The sequence below is a fragment of the Acomys russatus genome, chromosome 12 (genome assembly GCF_903995435.1).
Source record: "Acomys russatus chromosome 12, mAcoRus1.1, whole genome shotgun sequence".
Lineage (NCBI taxonomy): Eukaryota > Metazoa > Chordata > Mammalia > Rodentia > Muridae > Acomys > Acomys russatus.
Window position 1 is genome coordinate 37950735 of NC_067148.1, and position 24666 is coordinate 37975400.

At 40.7% G+C, this 24666-nt stretch overlaps 1 protein-coding gene across 3 annotated transcripts in view; it reads left to right on the forward strand.

Moving 5' to 3' along the window:
• Window positions 1–24666, forward strand: part of Dis3l2 (DIS3 like 3'-5' exoribonuclease 2) — a 303393-nt gene that overhangs the window by 41905 nt on the left and 236822 nt on the right. For all 3 annotated transcript variants that reach the window (XM_051154243.1, XM_051154242.1, XM_051154244.1), the window contains exons 4-5: window positions 3448–3501; window positions 10278–10379. In XM_051154243.1, the coding sequence (XP_051010200.1) occupies window positions 3448–3501; window positions 10278–10379 (156 nt within the window). The remainder of the gene's footprint in view (window positions 1–3447; window positions 3502–10277; window positions 10380–24666) is intronic.

Here is a 24666-nt window from a genome sequence, read left to right on the forward strand (position 1 = left end):
CTGTGGAGCTAGAGCTGACACAACATGCTGATGGTTAGATATGGACAGGGAGGCAAAGGGAGGAATCCAGGATGATTCCTAAGCATCTGAGTGGAGCAGGTGAAGGCCTGTTCTTGCTGTTAGTCAAGATGAAGAAGACAGATTTGGAAATGTGTGGATTTTGGGGATGTGTAAATGTGTGAAGGGGCACTGGTGATAACTATAGCAAAGAGGCAGCTGGGAGCCTGGGTTCTGGAAACCAAACTTTCTAGACTTTCTTATCTCAGTGCCTCAGTCTCCTCTATAACAAGTAAAGAAAGTATTATCAAAGTCATAGTTGTGGGAGTTAAAGTAGCTCATAGCTAATTTAAATTAGTTCATTATTTCTTAAAAGTACCTGGCTCATATTCTACACATGTAAGTAGTATTTGAGATTGTTTTAAAAGATCATCTGTGTGGTTGCTGCCCTGAGGAGGTAGCTGTCTGCTGTTGTACATCTTAAGATTTTTTTCAAGAAAATCTGGCAACATTTTTTATGTGTGAAATTCCTTAGTTTTAAGCATTTTTCCAATATACTGTAAGCCAGCTAAAATGTATTTGATTGCCAAGTTAGAGTAATTTGGCCATTTGTGTGTTGTTTTTCTGCAGGACCATTCTGGTCCTTGGGTAATAGGCAAGGAGAAGACAGATAGTTGGGGTGAGTTGAGAGGTAGGCCTTATTGATTGTTTGTAAGAGGAAGTGGCAGCCAAGGCTCAGGTTTGTGAAGCTAAGAAATAATGGCAGAGACTACTAGTTGGCCAAAGAAGGACAGTATTGGTAAATGTATGGGCTGTGACATGGAGGTCTTAGTGACACTGAAGTATTATTGGAATTCTCTTGGTAAGTAGGATGGAAGAATAGTAGACTCCAGTTAGAAAGAGTGATGTCAGACTTCCTGTCTTGGGAAGTAATGTGATGGCACAGTGTAGGCAGTGGACAGGGTAGCTGGGATGATTGGAGATGAGGGTAGCTTGAATGATTTGGCCATTGATATGGATCCGAAGTCCCTAAATGTTTATAGGAATCGGGACAGAAGGGAAGGCAGTGACGCTCCACTGAAACCGTTAGTGAATTAGTGCTATGATCAGGAAGTTAGAAGGCAGCTCTACCAAGCCTAGAAAGGGCTACGACATGAGCTTCAAAAGGGGTTTTGAGAAAGAATATAGGAAAAAACTAATTTTAAATCCACTATGGGGAAACAGCCTTCCCCATCTTTGAGATGCTCTTTTTGATAGCATCCCAAAGGAACCCATGACATTAGGGCAGGGCCAGGTTCTCATAAGAAGTTGTAGAAATATTCAGAACAGGATGGGTAAAACAAAATCCTCATTGGTCAAGCCCCAAGCCTAGAAAAGTTTGGAAAAGAGGAAGGAGAGGGTATTGGGTGATACTATGGAAAGACAGAAATGTGGGCCTTGGCTTCCTCTGCGTGAGACTGATCCTTTGCTTTGACGAGCTTTGAGCTGGCAGACGGATTCTCGATGGGCCACACTGTTGCCTTCTTCTGTAAGGCTGTAGGGGCAGCTCTGCTCTTCTGAGGACCCAGGTGGAGTTGCCTATTTCTACATGTGCCCTCTTCTCTCTGGGCTCTGTTCCTGACATCAGTTTTTAAGTCAAATTTCCAAATGCTAATCTGAGGCAAGGCTTCTACCCTACCTTCTGTGCTTTTGTCTATTCGGATGTTTGGGATAGAGAATCAAGAATCAAGAGCTTCCTGGTCCTTTTGATATATATTCTTTTAAGTTGAGCAGATCTGAACAATGTGTGTCTTTGCCAGGAGCCCGGCCTTGGCTTCCCTCAGAGTTCTGCAAGTAAAGACATGTTCAAACCAAGAGGCTAAACTTTTCTGAGCTGAAAGGGATATGATAGGAGAATAAGAATAATAATTTTAAAAAAGCTTAGAAAGAGGAGTCTGGAATCAGAAAATGAAATGCTTAAAAACTGTCTAAGTTTACTGGAGCATTTTCTCTCAAGACTGCCTGTTATTTCCTATTGCAGTGCCGTCACTGTGTGTAGTGCCTGTCAAGCTAGTTGTCATGGAATATTTGTTGGGTGTATGGGTACTTAAAACAATTATAAATATTTCCCCTTTCCTTCAAGAAGAAACAGTTGCTTTAGAAGTGATTTTGCTTCAGCACTCTTAACTACGAAAGCCTGGGACAGCTTTGTCAGCCATGTCTCATGGCCCCTCATTCTGTGACTCAGCTGAGTTCTGGCAGGATGAGAAGAGTGCTGGGCCTCTCTCACCTGCTCTTCCAGTGCTACACTTCCACTGCCTTTCCCTCTGGCTTACCGTCACCGTGTGCTCTTCCATTAGGACTGTCCACCACCTATCTCCAGGCCTTTCATGGTGTCCTGGCTGGAAGTATGCTGTGGCTGTAACCTCACAGCATTCTACACATTTTCTTTCTCGGGGACTAAGCTTTGTTGTTATTCAGACCCTATGTGGTCTGTGTGGGGTCTGACAGTAATCAATATCTGATAAATGGTTAAGGACTGAGTGATCATTTGTGATAGTCTGATTGGTATGTTAAGATGTGTACCATGGCATGGAAATTTGTAATTTAAACACTAGTGAAAGAAATGTTACTTTCCATTTAATTTTATGCCTTCACCTATCTTGTCATTCATTTTAGTGGAAAATGTTATTTAAATACTTTCTCAAGTTATCCTTTCAGTTGTGTTGTTAGCAAAGCAGGTTCTTCCCTGCATGTGTTACAGTGGCCTGAGTGTAGCTAGACCCTGGGGAGGTTATACCTTCCTGAAAAGACCCATAGTGTGGAGCTGCTATTGAGGACTGCCCCCAGCAGCACTCCTGTACATAAATAGATGTAGACCTTGACTTGGATATGGAATTATAGGAAGTTGAAGGCAGACTGGGTGGCCTACCTATGGGAGCCAGCACTGCCATTTTCACTGAGTGCTGCCTATGAACTGTTTTGAATTATTAACTCATTCGGCTCTCCAGAGGAGCCAGAGTAAAACATGTACTTGAGGCCAGGTATCCAGTTAGGACAGCTTGAAAAATAGTCCCAGAAACATTCTATCGTGCAGAGGTCATGGAACTGAGAGAGCGAAAAAAGCTGCTAACGTGAGGCATGCTCTCTAGATAGCCATGTAAGATCAAGGCTTAAATGTGAAGACCAGTGGTAGTCCTGCCCTGCTCGGTGCCAAGTGCTGTTATTTCTTACCATTGCCCAGCACAGTGGGGCAGCAGCCTGAGCCTTCAGTGTTGGAACCTGGTGTTTTACACACCACCCTCACTCAATCAGTTTTCATGCACCTAACCCATGTTCTCATATATCTAACTTGTTTTCCAAATCAAATTGTTTAAGAATTTTTTTTTTAATCAGAGAACAACATGCATAGGAAAAATAATAAATATCCAGTTACTTAGATTTTTCACAGATTTTTGTTTTGTTTTAAAGGGTGTATTGAGAATCAATCCAAAGAAATTTCATGAAGCCTTCATTCCTTCTCCGGTAAGTTTATTAACTTTATAATAAACTTAATGTCATATTGAATATTTTAGATGTGTTCTGAACTTGAAATCATATACTTTAACTAAAAAGCAGAATAGTAAAACAAAGTTGAGATTAGGCAAAGATTTGTTTTAAATTTAAATAAGTAAAATTTGCCTTTGGTTCACTACCCCTTGTGCCAGTCTTAAAATTGAATGCTAAATGAGAGGGGTGACATTTGTTCTGAGGCTGCAGAAAGCAGCTGGACCCAGGCAGACTACCTACCAGTTCATGTAATTGGATGCTCTTGGTTTATAGCTTATAAGGATTTATAGGTTTTTCCACTGATTTAACTTAATCTTTCCTAAACAAATATGCTATCTGCTTTCATTCTACTGCATGAGCTAATCTAAATATTTGTCCAAAAATAATGTGTAATGCTTTTCTGTCAGTTTCTCACTTCACTTTCATGCAGGTGACAGGCCTTCAGACAAGGCTCTTTACTTTTTTGGTTTTTAGGCTGTTGCTTGTATTCATGACTCATTTTAAGAGTTCCTCTTTGGTTAAAGTAGTTCCACACAGATGAGTAGTTAGCAGCAGGTCTGTGGAAAAGGAGCTTTGGCTTTGCAAAACTGGGAGAGCAATAGTCTTGAGATCCTGGCCCTGTTAATGGATATATATCTGCTTATAGAATAAAAGTGTGATGTAAATATTTCAGTTAACATAATGGCAAGTTTATACCGCTCTGTTCTTCACAGGTGACTCTGTTATTATTACCGTTTGTACTACAGTAGCCGATCATCTACTCTCAAGCTCTGCCCAGTTTTTTTTTTCTCTTTCCCACCAGAAGACAAGGATTTATATATACTTCCAAGTTCAAGGCTTACCATTACATTAGGGAAAAGGCATCTCTAAAATTTTCATATTCTTTTCTCTAAATCATATTCTCTTCCTTGGACAAAACATACCTGTCTATATTCTGACTTACAAAGTAACAACTCTGCGGTGGTATTTCACCCCGGGAACAGTTCTGTTATGAAGTAGTGTGTAGAGTGTGGTTTACATGAGGTTAGATTCTAGAGTTTACAAGAAGATGCCGTGTGTCATGGTAGAATCAAGATGAGCTGTCTCAATAGGTTCTGTATAACCAACGTTTCTTAAATTAGAAAGGATTTTAGAAAAAGTATTCTAATTGCAAGAGCTTGATTAAATCAAGAGTCCTTGTGTGTGAAAACCACTGATTTTTAAGCATGGGAATCTCTCTTAATGGGAGTATGGAATTCATTCCATGAGGTATAGAAAACCTGAGCAGAGGTCAAGCCTCTCGTCTCCTTCATATGTGAATGTTTGCCCTTGCTGGCTGGAATGATAAGGGGATTGACACATTTTGAAAATTTTACTACTAGCTTTTATTTTTTCTAAGTGCCCGTCATGAGTCCCAAAAGTTAAATCCATGTTAGGCCAGCACTTAACAAATGTGAAACCTAGGACTAAGGGACAGAAGAGACACATGTTTCAAATATATAAAAGTTATGAGTCAGGATGACATATGCTGCTCTTTCAGAAGACCCAAGTTCAGTTCCTAGTGACTACATTACAACCACCTGTAATTTCAGCTCCAGGGGATCTTATGCTTTGTGAACACCACAGTTAGGTGCACAGTACCACCCCCATGCTTAATTTTAAAAAGTAAAAGTAAATCTATAAATAAATTAAAGTAACAATGTATTAAGTAAAATATATTTCATGGACTGGAGAGATTGTCCAGTGGTTAAAAGCACTTGCTGTTTTTCCAGAGGATGAACATTTGAATCCCAGCACCCACACCAGGTACCTCACAAGGCCCCCTAACTCCAGCTCCAGCTAATCTGAGTCCCTCTTCTGGCCTTGGTAGATACCTATATGTATGTGCAGACACACCTCCACATACACATAAATATAAATAATATTAAAATATATATTTTATGACAAATATGCCTCTATGTACCCATGCTTGTTTATGTGTAGAATTCATATTCCTTGGAGCTTCAGGCTGACTGTTCACCTGTGTTCTACCTCCTTTCTTTCTCAAGCCTGATTCCTTGTCTCCTTTTGGTTCCTTTACATTTAACCAGGGCTCTTGTGTGTGCATATATGGCTATCTTACCCTATAGGTCTGGGTTCTATATCCGTGCTTCTTAGCAATACTGCCATTTAACTTGCACGAAGTACAGAGGTGCTACCTTGATGGTTGGGCCAATGTCAGGGGAACAGATAAGAGGATGGTGTGGAGCCTGAACATTCATATTCTTTACTTTGTAAATGTGTTTGTATGCTTTAGTCTGGTTTGTTAAAGAAAAGCTAGGAAGCAAAAGCAAAACATACTGATGTTTCAGAGGTTCATGGTTGTTTTCCTATTTGAAACTGTTTTCCTGTTGTGTTCTGTTTAGAAAGTTTCAGATGGATTCAGTGTTATGAATTTTTTCTATGCTTCATTTGTTCTTTTTATCTAGAATATAATGGAATAGCCACATCTTCTCAGAAAGATAAAAACAACTAAATTCACCTCTTGGTAAGATTGGCTGTGGAAGCTGCTCACTGAGGGCTGAGTGTAGGTGAATATAGTCAGTCTAACTTTGGTCATTAGAGTAGCACTGCATTCTTGTTTGGGCCTCTTTTGGTCAGTTCAGTTTTTCAGAGGAACTGACAAGGACAGTAGTAGAATTCAATAGTATGTATTTCTGGCTAAATGTAGTTCATGTCCATGTCAAGAACAAACTTCTGTGAACTAGGAAGTGGGATGCTGGGCTTGAATGCTTTGCCTGTAAGAAAGAAAGGGTATGAAAAGAATTCTGGAGCTGGACAGCAGTGCACGCCTGTAATCCCAGCACTCAGGGAGGCTGAGGCAGGCGGATCATTGTGAGTTTGAGGCCAGCTTGGTCTACAAAGTGAGTCTAGGACAGCAAGGCTACACAGAGAAACTCTGTCTTGAAAAACCAAAAAAACAAACAAAACCATGTGGCTCTGTAGCAGGGTACCTGGGGGAGTCTGTTCAAGGCCTCGAGTTAGATTCCCCAGTGCCACTTAAAACTTAAAACTGAAGCTCATAGGATGACTATGCACTGAGATTTAACTAAATTTAGCTCTGGAATTATGGGTGGGTTGTTTCCTTTTATTCCTAAGGCTATAAGGATAAATTTTTCTAAAGTGACCACATACTATTTGAGTCATACAAATTTTAAGCACAAAAATTTTTAAAATATGCTCAGCTACAGCTTTGAATGTGGTTTACAGCTAAAAATCAAACAAAGTTGACAGGTATATATCAAAACTCATCAAATAAAATATAGCAAATGTAATATATAAATAGTTATTATACCTGGACAAAGTTGTTAAAATTAGTGTACTATACCATATTAATAAAATAAAGGAAATTGTAAAAAAAAAAAAAAAAAAAAAAAAAAAAAAAAGAAAAAAAAAATCTGGTCTGACCATAGGAAATAGAAAGATTTCCTTATTTGTAATATGAAGAATTAATTAAATATCATGTTTGTCATGACTTCAAAATTCCAAGGCTTTTGGAGAGAAAAAAAAAAAGCTTAGATTAGGTTTGTTCTTACTCTAAAAATGTTTACTTAGTGTTATTTGCCATGTGAGAATATCCACCTAGGCCAGAGGGATAAGTCTTCATCATCAGTTATAGACTAATATTTTGTGTTGAGGGAACTTGACTTGGAATTGTTATAATTTCTATTGGTAGAAAGCAGATTTTTGTTTCCTTATGGCAGATTCCAAGTATATGGAATGAGTCAGTTAGATAACTGCCAGTATCTTGGAATTCTTGGCAAAAGTAAAATACAAAGTGAAAATAAATAGAAATAGATTGTAAGCAAGTAAGATAAATGATAATATTACAATATCTTTTTATCCTATTTGACTTGAGATAAAGAAAAGAAATGGACAACTTTTTGTTGTTGTTTCTGACTTGGATTATATTGGTTTAAGAAGCTCTGTAATTTGTGTCTTGTTGTGGGAGGCACCCTTTATTCAGCTGTGGAATGTATTTCTGGTCCAAAAAGGCCTATAATCCCACCAATAGAGGATGCTCTGACCATTGTGACATTCTTATATTGTCTTCCCTCATTGTCTTTTTTTAGTTAGATATTTCTATACTCCTTTTATTTTTTCTAAGGGTGTTCATCATTCCCCTCCTGTCTCCCTCCCCCTCTCCCCCTCCCCACTTTTAGGCATTCTTTCTGATGCGTAAGGCAAGTCTTCCAGCATCCAAGTGAAGAGCTGAGTTGTGTGGCCTTAAAAACTAGTTAAGAGGGATAGTATTGAGCAGTTCCTAAGTTTAGTGTTTTATTTTTCATTTCTCGACATAGTCCTGTCTGCCCTGGAACTCATTCTGTAGACCAGGCTGGCCTCAGAACTCAAGAGATACGCCTACTTCTGCCTCCAGAGTGCAGGAATTAAAGGCACCACCGTCACCTGGCGTAAGTTTAATATCTCTAAAATAGTAGATTTGGCTATAGATATAGGCTTCTGAGTGAATCGAAGAAGAACTGAATAGTAATAGAATAGCTAGAGGTTGTCTCAGGCTCTACTCATTATTTTCTTGGTTCTTTGAGACAGAAAAATAGTCATTTAATCTTTTAATCTCTGAGCTGCCAAAGGATGAGTACAACTGCTTGTTGAGGCGGCCCTGCATTCCTGGTGTTCTGATGCATGGGGATGGGTTAGGGTGACCTCTGAACAGCTCTCTGGAGCATGGTTCATACGCTGCTCATGCTGCTTTAAATACATGGCAGGAGGCAGCCGTTGATGGTGATGGGTCACACTTGTGTTGTTCACGTTCTGTTTACCAGCCATCTCTGTTTCTCTGAGAAGCTCATCACAAGGTCAAACTGCCGTAATTCTTTGTGGCTAACACGGTAGCTGTTCCTCAGGGACTAGGGTGGGGTCAGGTTTGGCAGAGGGTAGGCCACAGCTGCCAGCCATCACTAGATTGGAAATTGAACAGAAAGTCTGTTTTAAAATATCTCAAATTTGTTTGTAACTGGGAACTATAAAACATGCTGAGTGGCTAAAATCTCCCTTCTGTGTTTTTTTGAGGTGGAGTTGGTGATTTTGGAATGCCAGTTTTAACTAACTAGAATTTTATAGTATTCAGGTATTTGAATGCTAAATCTAAGCAGTATAGAGTGGGTCTATTAAAAAAAAAAGTGACTTTCCTGATACTTTTGATATCAGCTCCTGTAACCAAAACCAACATTTAGCCAGTATCTAGTCCCCTCCCTCTGTCTCTGTTTTTCAAGACAGGCTTTCTCCGTGCAATAACCCTGCTGTCCTGGACTCCCTTTGCAGACCAGGCTGGCCTGGAACTCGCAGAGATCCGCCTGTCTCTGCCTCCTGAGTGCTGGGATTACAGACGTGGCTCTTAAGGTCTTTCTATTCACTCTTCTGCAATGTTCCTTGAGCCTTAGGTGCAGGGCTTGTGTTGTAGGTGTGTCTGTTGAGGCTGCGTATCTTCCAGTCAGTTATTCTTTGCCTTTTAACCAATCGTGAGTTTCTGTAATGGTCTCAGTGTACTGCAAAAAGAAGCTTCTTTGATGAGTGGTGAGAGCTACACTTACATGTAGGTAGAAGGTAAATACTTAGAATGCAGTTAGGAAATTGACCAGTTTAGGAATGTAGCAGAAGTAGGCTCTCTTCTAGGGTTCATAGCCTCACCAGCCATCAGTAACTGTCTAGGTTTACAGTATCAGGTACAAACACCTTTCTATTGAGTGGGCTTTAAGTCCAATTAGATTGCTATTGGTCACCCCAAAGATAGAGTGCCACTATCATACCTTTGAGGTTATCTTGTAGTTCTGGTCAGTGCTGTGGTTCATAGGCATTACAGTTGGGTTGGAGTATTGATTTTGCTTCTATCCCCAGCACTGTGACAGCTAGTTCTCAGGGAGGAGGCTTCCAGGCCAGATCCAGCTCTGCTCCTCCAAATCCTGCATCCGAAGTATGTGGTATCTCCAGCAATAGGGATTGACCTTCAATTTCTGGAGGCAATTTAGGGCAACAGCAATAGTACATGTTATTTTGAGAGTCTTTTGGACTCCCCTGACAAACAGCTCGAAAGGGGTGTCCTGTTCATGCCACTGAAGTTTTAAATATGATTCTTTATGGAATCATACTATTTTTATGTTTACTTATAATTACATATAAGTGTATTTACATATGTATCTGCTAATCTCAAATTCTTTTATTTTTTATTTTTCAAGGCAGGGTTTCTCTGTGTAGCCCTGGCTTTCCTGGACTAGCTTTGTGGACCGGGATGGCCTTGAGCTCATAGCGATCTGCCTGCCTCTGTCTCCTGATCCACCTGCCTCTGCCTCCCGAGTGCTGGGATTAAAGGCACGCACACCACACCCAGCTTTAATCTCAAATTCTTATTTCTTCCTTCTCTCTACTTCCTTTGGAGGTTTTTATTTTTCCAATCTAAAGCTAAAAAGGATAACACAAGAGTATCATCTTTCTCATTTTAGTAATCTAAGTCTTAGTTTTTCTTCTTTATGTACTTTTCTTTGTTCTTGTCTGCCTTTAGTGGGTCTCTGTGCACTTGCTAGTCTGTTCTTAGGTTTTCATCGCCATTTCTTCTTATCAGAAGAGACTTAATTTCCTTTAGATTTGTTTGAGGCTATGGAATAGTGTTCTTGTTAAGCTAGCAGATAGATTTGGAGTGTGATCACTTTTAAGGAAATACATTTTGGCTCCAGGCCTTGGTAAGTTGACTGTTCCTTTAATTTCTTCCTCCAATTTAGGATGGCGATCGGGACATTTTTATTGATGGAGTTGTTGCTCGTAATAGAGCCTTAAATGGGGACCTTGTGGCTGTAAAACTGCTTCCTGAGGACCAGTGGAAGGTGAGTTTAATTTTCCCTTTTCATTTATTTTCTTCGTAGGGTATTGCACATTCCATGATATTCTTAAGCATTTGTGTGTGTGTGTGTGTGTGTGTGTGTGTGTGTGCATGCGCATGCGCGCACACACGCTGTGAGAGCTTGGATAACAATCTACAGAAATGATGGTATTCTTTATAGATTTCTGTTACCTGTACTGGATCACACAGCAATGCACATTTAGTGCTTAGATAAAAGGCATGTGCCACCAAGCCCGGATGTAGAGGTCTGACTTTGTGAATTCCCATGTGCTAGAGCTAGTGAAGCAGTAAACAGTTTGGCAAACTAGGTAGCACCCACAGTCAGTGCAGTTCAGGCTTCATGAACAAACCTGTTGTTTCCTTTTACAGTTATATGTAAAAATGGAAGAAACCAAACCTGAAATCATGCTGGCTGTCGTGTGAACATTGGATTATAGTGGGGACAAGCTGCATGTCCCAGCTAGCCACTGTGCAGGCTGAGATGTGGCCATGGCAATTACAGGGAAGAGAAGTTGGTATGTGAAGTAGAGCAGGTAGGAATTGAAGGCAAGTTTGAGGAACAGGACAAAGAAGAGAGGAGAGCCACAGGCACGTGTTAAACTTTGTGTTTAAGCAAAATGAGTGTGATGTCATTAGGAAGAACATATTTTGTTGTAAAAGCCACTAGTTTTGCCTGATCTTACTAATATTCTTTTTGGATGTATTACTGAAGAAAAAACTTTAGCACCCTAAATGGTCTCACTTGCTGGCAAACCTCACTAAACATTTATAGAAGGAGCTACCCTTTCCCGTTCATTCTGTGAGACCACCATTGTGAAATACCAGAGTGGGAAATAACATAAGAGACATACAGATGAATACCTCTCATACACCCAGGTAGACACCATGCAACAAAATGCTATCAGTGGGACTCCAGGAACATGAATGTACAAACAGAGCACAAGAGCATGGCACTTGTCCTAGATGAAAAGTTGCCTTATTTATTAATTATTATTATTCTTATTATTGTTATTGTTATTTTGGTTTTTAGAGACAGGGTTTCTCTGTGTAGCCTTGGCTGTCCTGGACTTGCTTTGGAGACCAGGCTGGCCTTGAACTCACAGTGATCCACGTGCCTCTGCCTCCTGAGTGCTGGAATTAAAGGCGTGCACCACCGCCTCCCGGCTGTAAAAACAATCCTCATAGCTCATCATTTACCAAGCTGAATATGATCCCATATTTCAGTCAAGTATTAGTCAGTGGACATAGAAAATGCATTTGGCAAAATGCACAACTATTTAGGATAAAGCTTTGCAGCAAAACAAGAATAGTTGTCATGTTATGAACTGAGAGCACAGAACGTGTAGAAAACATTAGAACAGTGTCATTCTTAGTGGTGAAAGACTCTACCCTCAAAATGGAGGGGACGTAGGGATGCTCTTGTCAGCCTCCTTTTGTGGGGTAGGACAGAGTCTCACTGTGTAGCCCACACTAGCATTGCACTCAGGGTCCTCCTTTCCTAGTCTCCTGAGTACTAGAATAGAGAGTTCTGGGATGTAGGCATCTGCCACCAAGCCTGTCTTCCCTACATTGTTTTGGAGATTCAAGCCAGTACCAAAAGGAACTAAGAAATAATTTATATATATATATATTTTATACAAAATTATATATATATATACACATACATATATATTCTTTTTCTTTTTATTCTTTTCCATATAATAGATCCTGATTGCAACCCCCCTTCCTTCTCCTCCCAAAACTGCCTGGATAGCCAGGATTTGGAAGCTAGATTGTTTAGAGACCTAGGGTAGAACCAAGCACAACTGACAAAAATTGTTTTATTGTCTTACTACATGGTTTTCTATGTAGAAAGTCCTAATGAGCCTATTAAAAAGATGCTAGAAGAAGTGAGTTATCAAGGTTGAAAGACAGAAGTCTTATATAAAAAAATCATTTATTTGTTCTTCTACATCCTGCAATAAAAAACAGGAAATTAAAAACTTCTGAAAATGCCATTTACTAGAGGATGAAATATGATATAATTAAGGAGATAGTTGACCAAAAATATAAGCAGTGTACACTAAAACTATGAAGCATTAGTGAGAGAACTTAAGAATTCAGCGAATAGTGAGAAATATGAGAGTCAGGACTGTTAAGGTTCCAGTTCTTCTCAAACAGATCAAGCTGATTCAGTGCGCTGCCCTTTCCCAGAATCAGCAGCGTTTTCAGATCTATGTGGAAGAATGAAGCATCTAGAAGAGCCAAACAAAGAACAAAACTGGAGACACAGCACCATCTGATTTCAAGGCCTTTGCTAATGCTCCCGTAACCAAGGCCAGGTGTGCTGTTAGCGTTCAGGTGGGCATGCAGAAAAGTGGAATAAAATAGAGAACCCAGAAATAGACTCATTCATTTTTGAAGATATGCCATGAATTGCTAAGGGGGATCTTTTCCCAACAAATGTTCTGTGCTAGTTTTATAGACATATAAAAATAAATTAACTTTGCCCCTTACTATATACAGAGATTAGAAGAGGCTCAGAGGTGCCTTGGGAAGCTGAGGCAGGGGTATTGCAGATTAGAGGCCTAACTTGGCTACACAGTGAGTTTAAGGCCAGCCTGTCACAGGGTGAAAATGAAAACACCAAGGGCTAAGGAAGGGTCTCAACTGTAAGAAGCACAACTGTAATTAACTCTAGGTTCGGTCTACACCATGGTCAAAATAGGGACCAGCAAATAGAAGGAAGACAACTGAGTCGAAAATTTTAGAATTCCAGGTTTTAGACATCACATTTGGCCAATATTTCTTAACTATAACAAAAGAAAACTATAAGAAAAAAATCAGTAAATTTGATTTCATCAAGAGCATACATTTTGCTATTCAATAACTACTATTTTAAAAATAAAGAGATAGGCCACAGATGAGGGAAAAGAATACAAAAACCATTATTTGGTTATGGACTTTTATTTATAATATAAAGAAATATTAACTCAATAATAGCTCAGTTACAAAATACATTAAAGATTTGAACAGCTTCACTAAGGACATATGATGGCAACTATGGGAAAAGATATTCAATGTAAGTAGTCATTAAGGAAATACTAAGTAAAATCACAAGTTACTGCAGATTCGCAAGAATAGCTAAAGTTAAAAAGATTGACCATGTGTTGGTGTGGGTATGAAGTAACTAGTACTGTTGACAGGAAAAATGAACAATTACTCTGGAAAGGAGTTTGGTAGTTTTTCTTTTTCCATTTTCATTTTTAAATTTTAATTTATTATAATTTATTCAGATTACATCTCAATTGTTATCTTCTCACTTGTATCTTCCTGTTCCCAGCCTCCCTCCCTCTTTTGCCCTATTCCCCTCTCCTAGACTTCTGACAGAAGGGGATCTCCTCCCCCACCATATGACCACAGCTTATCAGGTCCCATCTGGATAGCCTGCTTCCTATTCCTCTGTGTGTTGCCAGACCTCCCCACCAAGGGGAAGTGGTCAAATTGGGCACACCAGAGTTCATGTTAGAGGCAGTCCCTTTTCCCTACACAGCTGTGGAGAATGAGCTGTCCATTGCCTAGATCTGATGGGGTATGGTGGGGTGTCTAGGTTTTCTGCATGTGTTGTCCTCGGGTGGTGCTACAGTTTGTGTTGGCCTGTCTGGGTCCAGACACGCTGGCCTTGATGTCTCCTTGTGGGGCTTCTGAACCCTCTGGGTCCTTCCATCCCCCCCTACTACTGTCATCCATACTATTCTCAGTGTGCCACCCAGAGTCCAGCAGTGAGTCCTAGCATCTGTACTGATCCCCCTCTGGATGGAGTCTCTCAGAGGACATCTATGTTGGGCTAATATCCACTTATAAGTGAGTATATACCATGTGTGTCCATCCATTTGCCTGTAAATTTCAAGATTTCCTTGTTTTTAATAGCTGAGTAGTATTCCATTGTGTTTAAATGTACCATAGTTTCTTTATCCATTCTTTGGTTGAGGGACATGTAGGCTGTTTCCAGATTCTAGCTATTACAAATAAAGCTGCTATGAACATAGTTGAGCAAATGTTCTTGTTGTATGTTGGAGCATCTTTCCGGTATATATGCCTAGGAGTGTTGTAACTGGGTCTTGGCAGTAGCACTATTCTCGATTTTCTGGGAAAGCACCAGGTTGACTTCCAAAGTGGTTGTTCATGTTGCACTCCCACCAGCAGTGGAGGAGGGTTCCTTTTTCTTCACATCCTCGCCAGCATGTGCTGCAACTCGAGTTTCTGATCTTAGCGATGCTGCTAGGTGTAAGATGGAATCTCAGAGTCGTTTTGACTTGTATTTTCCTGGTAACTAAGGGTGTTGAGCATTTCTTTAGGTTTTTCTCAGCCATTTGATGTTTCTCTGTTGAGAATTCTCTGTTTAGTTCTGACCCTCTTTTTTAGTTGGATAATTTGGTTTGGTGGTGTTTAATTTCTTGAGTTCTTTATATATTTTGAATATTAACCCTTTCGGATGTAGGGTTGGTGAAGATCTTTTCCCATTCTGTAGGTTGTCATTTTGTTCTATTGACAGAGACCTTTGCCTTACAGAAGCTTTTCAGTTTCATGAGGTCCCATTTATCAATTTTTGATCTTAGAGTTCAGTATATGACTAATATATGATCCATTCATTCCATTTCTTTTAAATGAAAATCCCAATTGTTCTATTTTACCAATAAAGACTCAGGAGACAGATGCTGTGGTGAAAACCTGTTATCTCAGAGAGGCAGAGAAAGCACCCAGCTGACCTTCCTACTCAGCTCATGTCCCGATGGAAAAGGCCCAAAGTTTCACTAGTTCAGCTGACAGCCCAGGAGGAAAAGGCCAAAAAACCCTAGCCCAAAAAGTCAAAGGCCAAGGAGCTGAGGAGCTAAAAGCTAAAATCTAAAAACTAAAAGCCCAAGAATTCCTTCTACTTTTACATGCTGTATTAAATACCCCTCAACTCAAAGTCCCTCCTACTCTTTAATTCCTGTCAACTGGTTTCTTCCTCCACCTCTTGACTTAGAGTTAATTTTATTAAATCCTGTGTACAGATAGCTCTTGGATTAAAGATGTGCGTTAGGGCTGAACTGCACCAAACAAAAGACAGGTTCACAATCTCAGGGATCACAATGGGATCAAAGACAGCTTTTTACAGTTTGCAATCTCAGGGATCACAATGGGGTCAAATATCCTGCAACAGTTAACCTAACTGAAATGAAATTATTGCCACCATTTAGAGGTTAGGTGAGGACAGCGTAGAGAGGCCCACATCCCTGTCATATGTGGACAAAACCATGATGGCCAGTTACACCTGGTGTAGATAAGGGACCGATGCCATCTGTGAGGATGTAGGAAATAGATGAACAGTGAAGTGGAGTCAACAAACTCAGACTCATGTAGTCCTTAGTCTGTGCAGACATGAGGGTGTGCTTTTGTTGTCTGTGGTTTTTGAGATAGAGTCTTTTATGTAATCCAGGTTGACTGCTAAGTCGCTGTTCTCCCTCGGCTTTCTGAGTCCTAGGATTATAATGTGTGCTTTTGAATATACCTAGTTTGCTTCTACTATCTCTTGGTTGGCTGGCACGATGAAGCTTAGTGGAGAGTCATCAAGAAAGAGGACAGTACCAATAGTATTCTTCCTCAGGCATATAAATAGCAGTAGAGCCAAAAGAGACATTAGATGCAAGGTCCTACCTAGGGTAAGCTGAGATATGCTTGCGTCCTTCCACGGTAGAGCTGCCATGTTTAAAAACAAGGCAGCAGCAAAGCTCTCAAAGTGTACTTAGCTGCTCCTCTCAGAACTTGTCATCAGTCCATATTGCAAAGAAATATTCCAGGGCCTAGAATGAGCTGTGGCATCTTGCAAGTCAAAATAATAAGAGTCCCTGAATCTTGAGTGCTGTGTGCTAGCCTCAGTCATTGAGTTAGCACGCAACATAGACAGAGCTCTGACTTACAAGGGCCAGAGGCCTCTGGAGCCCCCTTGGCTTTGGAGACTGCCTCTTTTGCCTGGAAGGTAGTATAGGTATCTTGTCAAGAGGCAAAGCAGCTAGTGTCCTTTGTGGGACTGAACAACTCTAGAGGTTAGAGGAGGCTGGGTAAAGGAACTGTGAGTTATCAGCAGCCCATTTAGTGTTCAGGAGTCTGGACTCATCAGAGAGGCTTGCGAGCTGAGAGCGTTGAGTCTTGTCTTTGAGAAAGATGGTGGTGAGAGTGACAGCCCTTAGGCTGGGGCTGGTCTTTAGCTTGCAAATTATTTATCTGGGAGTTTTAATAAATAAAAATTCTTATTCAGTAGGGCTTAGGTGATGCCCAAATCATATGTTTCTAGTAAGTTCCCAGTTCATGTTGGTTCTCTTGTTTGGGCAGCTAAAAGACTTCCTCTGTGCAGCAGGTAGGTGTCATTGCTTCTTGGACCTGAGCTCTGTTTGGAGGGAAGATTGTTGAGTGTGAAATGTGGATAGTAACAGTGGTGTCTGGGCCACTGAGTCCCAGGCTAGAGCTTTGTGCCCTCTGTCTATTGGTAGCACCCTAATGAACAGACTGACATAGACAGCCATAGGCTTGGTTGTCAGGAGCCTCCCCTTCTTGTAACTGCTGACAAGGGCTGGTGTAGGGCCATAGAGGCTGCATTCTTTTGTTGTTGTTTTTGTTTTTGTTTTGTTTGTTTTGTTTTGTTTGAGACAGAGTTTCTCTGTGTTACCTTGGCTGTCCTGATCTCACTTTCTAGACCAGGCTGGCCTCGAACTCACAGTAACCTGCCCGCCTCTGCCTCCTGAGTGCTGGGATTAAAGCTGTGTGCCACCACTGGACATGAGGCTGCATTCTTGAGGGGCAGTGTTAATGTGCACATGTGCTTCTTTAGCTTTTAGAAGTCTGAGATTTGGAGGCCATTTGATTGCTTATTCTATGTCTGTGGAGCTCCAAGAATCTTTACAGGGCCTGCTGACACTGGCTTTGGTTCTTTTCAGATCAGCTCCATTGGGCATACTTTTGTATTTCACAGTGTCTCAGTTTGAAGGGCTTGGTGGTCTATTTGCTGTGACCTATCTGTGACAGTTGTTGGTGACAGAATCAAACTAGAAAGAAGAGAATATTCAGACTGTCATCAGAAATTCCTAACACCTATAATATAGATACCTCAAAACATGCTGTCCACTGTCTTACAGGTTTGTTAGTATACAAACCTGTTATCAAAGAAATCTCTAGTCAGTGGTGTAAGTGAATGTGAAGTAATTGGATTATTTGTCTTTGCTTCTTTATGTTTACTGTGTTCACTCTCTTGGGTATGTAAACTATAGTGCCCTTAGGGTTTTAGAAAAAAAGCAGTTCTTTAGTCATAGTAGTAAATAGTCAATTTACTTCACAGCATGCTTTTTTGGCAAAATAGATAGCTATAAAAGTATCAAGCTGTGAGGCAATAATAAAAATAATTTACTCTTACATAACAATTTTAATTCCAGAATTCTTTCACATTTTTAGCGTTTGTTTATAATAGACATCTATTGAAGGATGTTTGAGGGACAAATGATAGTTTCTTTACATTGCCAGTTGGGGGACTAGATACTGTGGGAGTGTGTGGTTTGAACAGAGTTTTGAGCAGAGCCAGGCATGGACTCAGGATCTCTTGACTTCCTTCTCCCTTAGGTATTCAAAAGGGTGATGGTGGTGGGAGCCATGCCCAAGCGTTGATCCTCGTTCTTCTTGGCACTGCACTGGGTGACCAGTGTCTCCTCCCACTTAGGCTGCCCTGGGCTAGATCCTGGAGATAGAAACAGAATAGGTCCCAGGTTTGCCCTTCAGGAGCTCGTGGGCTGGTTGGAAGGGGATGGAAATAATGACTGGTAAGGTTTACAGCATGGGAAGAAATACACATCATTATTTGCGCAGCAGACTCTCTGAGGCAGTTGGGGGAGGTGGCATAAGGTTACGTTACAAGTCAGGGTTGAGGGATGAGAGCTTTTGTTTTGTTTTATTCCAGGATGAGAGTGCTTTGTCAGGAGAGGGTTATGGAAATGTCAGGCTTCAGAGAAGAACATGTGGGTTGAACTATTAGCTAAATAAAGCCCCTCTTGATCTGGACCCAGGGGGAGTAGGCTCAAACTACTGTACCAACCAAGGGCAATACATACAGTAAACATTGAACCCCTACTCAGATCTAGCCAATAGACAGGACATTATCCACAGTTGTGTGGAGAGCCGGAACTGACTCTGACATGAACTCTGGTGCTCCATATTTGACCACTTCCCCTTGGTGGGGAGGCCTGGTGGCACTCAAAGAAAGAATAAGCAGGCTACCAAGATGAGACTTGATAGGCTGTGACCATATGGTGGGAGAGGAGGTCCTCTTCTGTCACAGACCTAGGGGAGGGGAATAGGATGGAAGAGGGAGGGAGGGAGGAACAGGAAGATACAAGTGAAAGGATAACAATTGAGATGTAATCTGAATAAATTAATAAAATAAAATAAAATAAAAATAAAGCCCCTCTACTGACTCTCCCAGACATGAGGAGGAAAAGGGGGTTCTACCATCCCTCAGTACCATACCCTCCATGGAAACCAGTGTCCCTGGCAGCTCATATAGTCCCATGATATACTGCTTTGCTTAGAAATGTCTGTTTGCTAGGGCTGGGGAGAGGACTTAATTGGTATATGCTTGCTACACAAGCCTGAAGGCCTGAGTTTGGCTCCTCAGCACCCACAAAAATATTAGGTGCAGCAGTGCACATCAGTAACCCTACTACTGTGGGGGTGATGATGGTGGGGTGGTAGTAGCAGAGGCGCAAATGACAGGGCTCATTGGCCTCCCTGCCTAGCTGAGGTGTCAAGCTCCGGCTTCAGCTGGAGAACCTGTCTTAGAACGTAAGTGGAGGGCTGGGTGCAGTGGTACACATCTTTACTCCTAGCACTGGGGAGGCAGATCTTTTGAGTTTGAGGCCAGCCTGGTCTACATAGTTCCTGGACAGCTAAAGCTACATAGAGAGACACTGTCTCTAGAATATAAAACAACAACAACATAAGGCAGAAAGGGTTATAGGAAGACATCTGACATTGACCTTTGTTTTCCACATTGGTGCCTACCAGCAGCAGGTCCACCCGAATACACATGTGTATAACACACACACACACACATACACACACACACACACAAAATATTTGTTTGCTGTCTTCTTGATTATTGCCACGGTTCTTCTCATCCTTTTCTTGATTTAAAAAATTAATCTTTCATAACTTTTATGCAGTCTTGTCCTTAATCTTGTGTGTGTGTGTGGGGGTGTTGTGTGTGTGTGGGTGGAGAACATGTGGAGACCACAAGACAACTAAGGTGTCAGTTCTTGTTCGTGAGCCTGGGTGGCTGGCTGGAGAGCTTGTGGAGATTCTCTTGACTCTGATTGCCATCTTTTCTTAGAATTTCCTAAGGATTACAGATGCCTGTGCTTCCGAGACTAGGTTTTTAATTTTATTCACATTAGTAATATGGCTTCTGGGGATCCGAACTCAGGTTGTCAGGTTTGCACAGAAAGCACTTTTTACCCAAGGAGCTGTCTCCCTGTCCCTTGGTCTGTCTTTTAAACCATAATAACCTTATCCTGTTATTTTCCTTCTCTTAATACTCCAGTGTAGGATACTATAAAGAAACATATATAATCCTGATGATTGTGAACTTCTTTATGTGTGCTCTCATAGCAGGTACCGTATTTGATGTCTCATTCTTTAGTGTGCTGCTATCTCTAGCTCAGTTTTACAAATGGGAAAAATAGGACTTAAACATCTTACTTTAATTAATTAGTATTAAGGAGTAACAGTTGGATTCAGATTTACATCTCCCAGTTTTATCATTTCATTGATATTTGTTAATCCAGGAATATCAGTGAAGGAGTTATTTGATCTGTAGATGGATATTGTCTGGTATCATAGAATTAGTATGGATTTAGAAAATAGCACTATATATCTTAGCATTAGATATCATCTTAAGTTGCCACCATGAGCAATGAAGTTGACTTTATCAGTTGGAATGTCTGAAGCCTGTGTCAGTCTCAGAAAAGTTTGGGAAAAAATTACTTAGAACTCTAGTCGCTGTGTGAGGACTAGGCGGTGTGGCAGCCTCTCAGGGTTTTGTGGAGGCAGGTATTGGTAATGGTCTTTGGAGCCTTACCAGGTGCCTGATAGCTAGCCTGACTGTGAAGCCTAAGCAAGAGCTATAGTGCCCTGGTCAGAGCAGAGTCAAAGGGCTGATAGACCTAGATGCTCTCCAGGCTCATTGGCAGCAGATTGCAAGTGACACAGCACAGATTTTCAAAGGACAAATAGGCAATTTTCAGGTAGGAAGTAGTAGGTTCCAGGGGAGATTTCCAGAGATGTGGGACTTAACTATGGAGTCTTGGTGGCTGTCACTGATCTTGGAGGCACAGTGAGTCACACAGGGAACACAGTCCAGAGCAGAAGTAGAACTCCGAGAGGCAGAATTTTGGCAGTTTTTGGTTACAGCAAAGGAGGCTTGGAGAACAGGATTTAGCTCTGGTATCCTGGTTCTGAGAGGTGGGTTGAAAAGGAAGCCCTTCTGTGGACTTGGCTGGGAACTGAGGTGAGCAGTTTTGTTGATGTAGCCAAAGTAATCAGCTCAGAGAAAACTAGAGTAAAGGAGGTTGTCAATCAGAAAAAGTGTGAAACAGAAGTTGGCTGAAAGAGAGAGATTTCAAGCCAACTTTTTACTTGCTGGGACTTAGCTTTGTATTCTTTTGTTGTTGTTTTTGTCTTTTGAGATAGGGGTTCTTTATGCAGCCCTGAATGTTCTGGAGCTCACGCTATAGACCAGGCTGGCCTTGAATTCAGTGATCTACCTGCCTCTGCCTTTCGAGTGCTGGGATTAAAGGTGAGTGCCACTGTGCCGGGCACCCTTGTATTCTTTTGACTGAATATTAAAAATTATGAAAAGACAGCCTGGGGTCCACTTGATATATTGATATCTCCTGGAAGCCTCATGTTGGGGACCCATTCACTTAGTTATTATGGATCACCTCGTGTATTGTTGACCCCTTACATTGGTGTCAGGGGACAAGTGGGAGGAAATCAGTCAGGTATTGTGCTAGTTAGGTCTAGATTTCTCTCAAGACACTGTTGGGTCACTCAGCTTACAGTGCAGCAGAGTGTATGTTTTAGATAATGGTAGACCCTTATTGAATATTCTCCAACGTGTCTATTGTGTGCTTATCAAGCTAGCTTACTTTTGTGCAGGGATAGTGACACTTAAGCTGCTAGAGCTCAGATGAATGTTTGTAAGAAAAGATTGGCTCAGAGAGAAAGAGCTTGAGTTTGAAAGAATAAAGGAAAGAATAAGCCGGGCAGTGGTGGCACACACCTTTAATCCCAGCACTCAGGAGGCAGAGGCAGGTGGATCCCTGTGAGTTCAAGGCCAGCCTGGTCTACAAGGAGTCTAGGACAGCCAAGGCTACACAGAGAAACCCTGTCTCAAAAAACCAAAAACCAAACCAAACCAAAACAAAACAAAAGAATAAAGGAATAAAGCAGCTGATAGGAGTGCTGCTCTTGTTCTAAATTAAACAAATACAAAAATCAAAGTTTACATTTAATCCTAATTTTCAGTGGCTGTTCCAAACCTTCTCAGGGTCATAAGACATTGGCCTGGTAGAGTAAATTGTTTCCTTTGACAATCAATGTTTACTTCAAGTGATTGTTTGAAAGTTTTGTCTTACAAGTTCCTCTTTAAATATGCACCTATCATGCTAGATTATATTTAATCCAATCTTTTACATAACCACTATCGTTTTGGATTGTTGTCAATTTCAATGGAATTAGAATTTCTTAGAACTGTTTGCTTTCTTGGCCTGCATGGTAGTCCCAGAAAGGACTTGGAAGGTACTTGATGATGGAGGGAAGGTTTGGGAACCTCCACCCAGAGTGGTCCAGTGGGTAAGTGTATCTACTACCATGGTCAGGTTTTCCTGACAGTCTTATGTACATAAACCTATTTTTAACAGTCATCTTTTCTCTCTTACTGTTGCCAGCTCTGGGCTCAAATACTTCAGGTTCTTGCCTGTTTTAAATATGTCTTCAGATCTCTGTAATTCAGGTTGAAATGTCTGAAATAAAGAATGTATCATTTAAAGGTAGAGTAGTTTATTTGTGCTGGGAAACTCCCAATTAATATTTTAAGATTATATGTTAAAATTAATTTAATTCCTCCTCATTTCTATAGAGATAGTTTGATTAAATCCATATTCATTGCAATGAATGAGTTAATGTAATCAAGTTACAGCAAATATGGCATATAAGTGCTCCAAAAGTGTCAGATGCTAATTACTGTTATTCCTAGAAATGAAAACTATAAGCCTATAGTTTGGCCAAGATAACATAACTCGAGTGCACTTTTTCTAGCTGTTAAGTTTGGTACTGATAACAATTGTGCACAGGAGATATAAAATTTTGGTATCTTAGAATATCTGAGTGCTAAATAAATGTGGTAGGTAAGCTTATACTGAGAGATAGTGATTTATATCTTACTGATTCTCCTTGCCCAGCAAGATCCTCCATGACTTTTGCTTTGCATTATCTTTACTCTAGAGCCTAGACTGGATGGAATTGTTGCCATATAGTTCTCTTGCCACATACTTCTGTGGCAGAAGGAAACCAGCATTTAAAATGCCTGGTCCAGAAATGGTGGAGTTATTTTTACTTGTTGGTCAGAGTGAGTTACCTGGCTCTATCCAGCCAGAAGAGGAACAAGAGGTGCAGTCCTCTCAAGTGCGTGTAAGCCAGGGTAGCAGGATCTATTTGCCAAATGGTGCTTGGGGCTGTCACACTGGATTAATTATACTCATTATATGTTGCATGCTGAGTAGCCATTTGAAAAATATATGTCAGTGCTCGTGGGATGAGCTTCCACATCACTTTCTGCAAATTCATCCTAATTAATGAAAACAGAATTTAGAAGTAGCCAAAAATGATCCAGATGGTCTTCAAGGTCACCCTCAGTTATGTAATCTTGCTTTAAAGTACATTCTGTGATACAAAGTAATCCTGTTGTTTTTCAAATTAAGTTATTGGTGCCATGGTATAGTTTTTGTAAGCGGGATGCTAAAGAAATATGCTTGAATTTATTTGGTAATATTCATAAAGCGTAAAAGTTTATCTCTAACAGTAAAGATAGATAGATAGTAGTAGCTTCCTGCTGCCATTATTGTTTAGATTCTCGTTTTAAAAAGCTAATAGGTCTACCTTATCCAGTAATGATATAGGGGGATGGTGTCAAATCATGAAATGTCTTGCTGCATAAGAAAGTTCTAAATTAACATGTAGGCATTGGAGAACCATAGACTTCTCTGGAGAGTGAACAGTCATATTTACATATTAAAATAATTTGGTTGGCAAGGTGGATTTCATAAAGGAAAGGGAAAAAAGTGGAGGGAGATTGACAGGAAAATTTGTTCAGAGAATCTTAAGGAGAGATGATAAACTACAGTGGCACTGAGAAATTTGAAAAATTGAGTTTAGGCTTGAGTAAACCTGGTGATAGGATATAGTAAGTGAGGCAGAAGGTAGAAACTAGGATGAATCCTACACTGTGTGCTTAGGTAAATGAGGGTATAGCATCATCACCTGCTAAGGTAGCATCTAGAAAAGGGAGCAGGCTCAGTGGCTAGGGCAGGAAGAGTTCATTTCGCCTTGAGTTTGACGTAGACAGGAATATGTAAGGTTGTACAGATAGAAGGGAGCTTTTTCTTAGGATTTCGAGTTAAGGTGTGAGATCTTGATTAGAAGTGAATGTTTGGTTGACCTCAGAGACACTTCATTAAATGGAGATTTTATGGAAAGATAAAAGAAGGATGGAACCTGAGGAATATGGAAGCACTGTGTATCTGCAGAGGAAGAGCATCCAGTGACAGAAAGTAAAAGGCGGGGAAAGACAGACACGTAGATGGAGAGCACCAGGAGAGAATGTGGTACAGAGAATGAAGACGGGGACATCTGCAGGAGCAATAACTGCCCTGGTGCTAACAGATGCAGAGCAATCTTCCTGGGAGTTAGTTTTGGTTAATATGGTACATTTATGATATTAACTGCTGGAGCAGTTTTAGTGGAGTAAGAATGGAGGAATTAAAGTACCTTGAGTCAAGAAGTGCGTGGGAGGGGTTGGAGAGATGGCCCAAAGGTTAAGAGCACTGTCTACTCTTCCAGAGGTCCTGGGTCCACTTCCCAGCAGCCATATGGTGGCTCATAGCTATCTATAATGAGATCCAGTGCCCTCTTCTGGCAGGCAGGCACAC